Source organism: Colletes gigas, unplaced genomic scaffold, assembly GCF_013123115.1.
Source record: "Colletes gigas isolate AHSC1104 unplaced genomic scaffold, ASM1312311v1 Colletes_gigas_Sc00200, whole genome shotgun sequence".
NCBI classification, from domain to species: Eukaryota; Metazoa; Arthropoda; class Insecta; order Hymenoptera; family Colletidae; genus Colletes; species Colletes gigas.
In genome coordinates, this window is record NW_025106823.1 from 1 (window position 1) to 5576 (window position 5576).

At 66.2% G+C, this 5576-nt stretch overlaps 1 protein-coding gene across 1 annotated transcript; it reads right to left on the minus strand.

Moving 5' to 3' along the window:
* Nucleotides 1–2140: 2140 nt before the first annotated feature.
* LOC122404340 lies at nt 2141–4210 on the minus strand (the record flags this gene model as incomplete). Its single annotated transcript, XM_043408275.1, has 2 exons — nt 3908–4210; nt 2141–2914 (listed from the first exon to the last, which is right to left on the minus strand). Coding segments are annotated over exons 1-2 (1077 nt in total), but the record flags the coding sequence as incomplete, so codon positions are not given.
* Between the last annotated feature and the right edge of the window lie 1366 nt (nt 4211–5576).

Consider the following 5576-nt stretch of genomic DNA (forward strand, 5'->3'; position numbering starts at 1 on the left):
CGCGCTCCCCCTCCCACGCAGTGCATACCTCGAGGGTATGTTCCGCCGTGTCCTGCTCAGCGTCACAATGGCAGCAACGCGCCGTCGGCTCCTTCCCTATCCGGCACAGGTATCTCCCGAAGCTGCCATGCCCCGAGAACACCTGTGCCATCCTGTAAGTGAGGCTTCCATGGCCTCTGTCCAGCCACTCACATAGGAGTGGCCGAACAGCCCCGACTGTCCGGTGCCCCGCGGTAGGCAGAGCCAACCGCTCTTGCCACGCGTGCACCACGACTGCCGGGCCTGGCGCTTCAACTCGCCCCAAGCAGGTTCCTGCACACCCGGGACCGCCCCCACCCCCGTGCGACGGTCGACGCGGTGACGATACATCGTCGCGTGCGACCGCGCGAGGAGATCCATGGGCGGCATCCCCGCAAGAACCGTCGCCGCCTCATGCGACACGGTCCGGTACCCGCGGACGACCCTTAGCGCCATCCGCCTCTGCACCCGACGCAGCATAGTCATGCCGCGCCGGGAGGCCGCCAGGTCGTCCGCCCAGACGGGGGCCCCGTATAGGGCCACCGACTGAACCATTGCCACATAGAGGCAGCGAACTCGGCCCGCCGGGCCCCCCAGGTTGGGCAGAATCCGGCCCAAAGCACCGACCATCCTTTCCAACCGGGGGGACCAGGCAGCGGAAATGCTCCTCGAAGCGCCAGTGGCTATCGAGGATCAGCCCCAGATACCTCATCTGGGGCTTCACCTCGATATTAGCCTCACCCACCCGGATCAGAGGGGGTGGCGGATCCTGCCGAGGTGAATGGAACGCTATCACCTCGGTCTTATGGACCGCCACCGTCATCCCCATCCCTCTGATCCGGCCGACGACGCGTTGCGCCCCTTCCTCCGCGAGACGCTTGGCCCTCCCCCAGTGCGCCCCGACGGCCAGCACCAGTGTGTCATCTGCATAACACACGGCGCTGACGCCGTCGGGGAGGTCGGCCCGCAACACTGCGTCGTACGCGATATTCCACAGGAGTGGCCCGAGGACCGACCCCTGCGGAACACCGCAGTACACCTCCCTCCGCATATGACCATCCCGGCCCGGATACTCGATCCACCTGCCGCGGAGATAATCCCCGATGACCGCCCCGAGACAAGGGGGGACCCGATGATATTCGAGCCCCCTCCTTATCTCCTCCCAGGGCAGGGTGTTAAAGGCGTTGGCAATATCCAAGGATATTGCCAAAGCCACCCCTCCCCGGGAGACGGCCGACTCCGAGAGGGCCCTGACACGACCTATCGCGTCGATGGTCGATCGACCCTCCCGGAAACCGTACTGGCAGTCGGCCAGGCCGGGGGCACCCCGCGACAGGTGCTCGACGAGGCGGGCAGCAATCACCCGCTCGAAGAGCTTGCCCACCTCGTCGAGGAGACAGATGGGCCGGTATGCGGAGGGAGACTCCGCGGGCCGACCCTCCTTCCGGAGGAGGACCATCCTCGCCACCTTCCAACTGGGGGGGAATCGCCCGTCCCTCAGGCATCGGTCGAACAACCGCCTGAGGTCGGCCCCAAGGACGCCCTGGGTCAAGACCCAAACCCGGCCGGGCACACCATCCGGACCCGGGGCCGTGTTACGCGCCCCGAGCCGTCTGATGGCCGCGGCCAGCTCCCCCTGAGTGACCCCCAGTTCGGCCGCCCACTCCCTAGGGACTGCCGCCTCCACCGGAGGACGTGGTCCCCTCACCCGAATTGGGAAAAGAGTATTGACCACGTCCTCCAGCAGCCGGGGGTCAAGACCCTCGGTGACGGGGGGCGCCCACGGGCGGAGCTTCTTCAGCACCACCCTGTACGGGCGCCCCCAAGGATCGTCATCGAGGGTCTGGAGGAGATCCTTCCATGCCCGGGTCTTGGCCCGTTTGATGGCGACCTGCAGAGCAACCCGCGCCATCCGGTATGCCTCATACAGGTCATCTGCCCTCGCTCGCGCCACGCCATCGTCCGGTCGTAGACGACGGCGCGCGCGGGCGTACTGGCGTCGGGCGCGGACGCTCGCGACCCGCAATTCCGCGATCGCGGCCGACCACCAGTACACCGCCCGGCGAGGAGAAGCTCGCCCGACCCGGGGCATCGACGCGTCGCAAATGTTTGCGACTAGTACCCCGAGCCGGGCAGCCTCCTCCTCCATGCTCGGCAACTCGGCCGCCACCTGCGGCCAAGTTGCAGCGAGGGCAGCTGCCATCAGGGCGTCCTTGTCCAGGCGCCGAAGCGCCCAGCGGCGCGGTGGGGTGCCATCCGGGCGGTGGTGCCGGGATGCAGCCCCGGCGGCAGAGACCTCCATCCGGATATACCGGTGATCTGAGAGTGTCTCTGCCTCCGGGACCACCTGCCAATCCGACACCATGCGCACGGCGTTGGGGGTCGCGAATCCAACATCCACGATAGACCCCCCATATCGCCGCACGCACGTGTGCTCCGACCCCCGGTTCAGTAACCGAAGGTCGAGCCCCGCCGCCCAGTCGCCCAGGATCCCGCCGCGAACGGTGGTCCTAGGGGATCCCCAAGCCACCGACTTGGCGTTAAAGTCCCCCAGGACCAGCACCGGCCGGGCCGCGCAGCGCTGCACGCATGCCGCGACCTCGGCCAAGTACAGCTCGAACGCGGCGTGACCGCTGCGGGGCGAGATGTAGCACCCCACTACGGCGACTCCCCCCCAGTCCACGGCGACGAAACCCCGACCGCGCTCCAGAATGGAGAACGGCGGGGACCCGTCGCCACCTCCCCATACCGTCGCCACCAAACCGTCCGCGTCGCCCACCCAATGTGGGTGATCAGGCACGCGGTACGGCTCGGCGGCGACCGCCAGGCCAACACCCCACTCCGCGTGGACTTGGGACATCATGTCCTGTGCCGCGCGACAGTGGTTGAGATTGGCCTGGAGGAGGAGGCGGGGCGCCGTTATTTAACGGCCGTTCCAGCCTCCTCCCGGCTGTCCGTCCCCGTGGCACCGTCCACCTCCATTGTGGACGCTGCCAGCGACCGTGGTGCCTGAACCGGGGTGGGCCCCTTCTTCTTCCCCTTCCGGGAGGGGGGAGAGCTCTTTTTGCTCCCGACCCTGTGATCGGCTGGCCTCCCCATGTCCGCACATAGCGGGCAGTGGGGGGGCCGCCGAACACTGGCTCGCGCGGTGGCCATTCGCTCCGCAGCGGTAACACTGACCGCTGTGGTCCACGGCGAGGTGCACCACTGCTCACGTGCCTCACTCGCGCCCGCGGTGCACTGGGTCGCGCCCCTACCACCATCGCTCCCGGACTTCCGCCCCTTTCTAGCGGCGGAGAGGGGACCCGGGTCCACACCGCCCCGCGGAGACCTGCGGATTTCCCGACCCGCACATCTCCCTCGGGGGCAATCACGACCCCGCTGGGCACCGGGACACGGCCACGGTGGGAGGAGTCCCTCCCCCCACATCTCGCCCTTCCCCGCCCGAACCGACCTTGGTCGGGGAGGCACCGCCTTCCCGCCGACCGCACCTCCGTGGAGGAGCTCCTCCCGGAAGGCGGCCAGCTTGCCATCGATCATGTTCCCGATCCTCCTCAGAAGTTCGTCCTCTGAGGAGAATGGGGAACTCTGCGCAGGCGGAGTGCGGGTGGAAGGTCCCCGCAACACCGCCGCCGCACTCCGCTTTTTTTCCACGACCGTGGGTCGTGGTGGTGGAGGTGGAGGAGGAGGGAGGATAGGAGGGAGGGCTGCGCTGTTCCAGCGCGCCTCTGCCCTCATCCTCCCCCGTCGCTCCTCCTCCACCTGGAGCTGCAGCCGGGCATTTCGCCCGCACAACTCCTGCGCCGCCTCCCCCATATTTTGCGCAGCCTCTCGCAGGGCCTCTAGCCACGCTGCTTTTCTGCCCCTTTAGAGAGCAGGCTGCGGCAACCTTCTCGACCCGCTTCAGGGACGAGGAGATCCTCTCGGATATCTCCTCGGTTACCTCGTCCCTGAGGCAACTCACCATCACGACCGGGTTCATCGCCCGGTCCACTCCGTCGACGGCCTGCCCCGTCCGCTTCCTCTTGGAGCCTATGTGGCTCCTCGTGGAGGAGAAGGACGAGACTGACGCAGTCTCGTCGTCCTCCTCCACCATCCACGAAGCCTGGCCAGGCGCTGAGTGAGGCGCGAGCACCGTCACTCCAGCCCCAGCACCGTCTTCGTCCTCCCCAACCGAAACAACCCGTCCCATCCCCGTTTTAATTTGTGAATCCATATAATTCCCACGCGTTGGTCGGAAATAAAGGTCCACCCGGGCAGAGCCGCCTTACCCGGGTAAGCCTAATACTCCGGGGGTTCGGCAGGTGCCCCGGAGGTGGTCGCTTGGGATTGGGCCTTCTCCCCCAACCATGCATCCCATCGCCGCGCACCATAGCTTAAGATTGGAGGGCGATTTTATAGAGTCGCCATACTCTTGGCCCAGGCGGTTAAGCCAAGGCCCCCGCTTCTACTGCCGTCACGTACCATTCACAAAACCAAAAAAGGAATTGTGAGTGGATCGTTGTGACGACCAACAGGAGGCTTACGGTGTGATTAGCTTCAGGTACCTCGGGGTCGCTACGCCCTGTACTGCGGCCGACGATTGCCGGACACAGCCCCTGAGGGGTCGATGAGGGCCTGCGTCACCGGGTTCCGCGGCGTATAGCGTTGTTTGACCGGTTCTGGTGTCTTCAGACGGATGCGGTGTTCGGTCAGGTGAGTGGTTGGAGGGAGCGCTTCGAATTTCGGGAGCTCCTGTTCCAGGAGGTGCCGTTGCGCAGTGTCTTGAGCCGAGGTGCTTCCCCGGAGACCGGTGTGGTCCATGGCGGCGGCTTCGGGGTACAACGGACCCGGGCGAGTGCCCAGGGTGATGATGAGTCCCAGTTGGCCGAGTAAGTCCATGCCGAGGATTGCTGGCTGGGCTAGCTTTGGCAGGACAGCGTAGGTGTGACTCACGCTGCGGCCATCGACGGTGGCACGAACGGTGATCTCCCCAGTAGTGGGGACGACGGACCCGTTGGCGAGGCGGGCTTGGACTTGGATGGTACTTCGGCGGCCGCCTTGTTTACAAGCGAGGGTGGCGACGTCCTTCCGGAGGTATGATCGGGTAGCCCCGGTGTCTACCAGAGCGGGGTAACGGTGTCGCCCGAGCTTGAAGGTGGCGTATGGGCGCGGATCGGCGGTTACTGGCGGGGAGTCGTTGACGGTCGGTGGGCTGGTTGGGCGGCTCCCCTTGTCCCGGGCCCGGTGGCGTTTCCCGGCGGTGCTTGGCAAGGGCAGGCCCGTGTGGAAGTGCCGTCGGTGCCGCAGTATGAGCAGAAGAGACGCCCAGCACGGCGGCATTCGTAGCGGCTGTGGCCGCGCTGGCCACATTTGCAGCAGCAGGTGGCCCTATCGTAGGCCGATGCGGTGGTAGCCAAGTGGCTACGGTCGTTCTTGCTCGGCGTACATAGAGCCGGTAGTCGGGTAGCAGATTCCGGTGGAGGCGGTCCAACTGGTCCTTGAGCGTATAACCACCGTGGCGGTACATCAGGTGCGTCAGCGCCATGACATATTCCCGGACGGATTCGCAGGGGCGC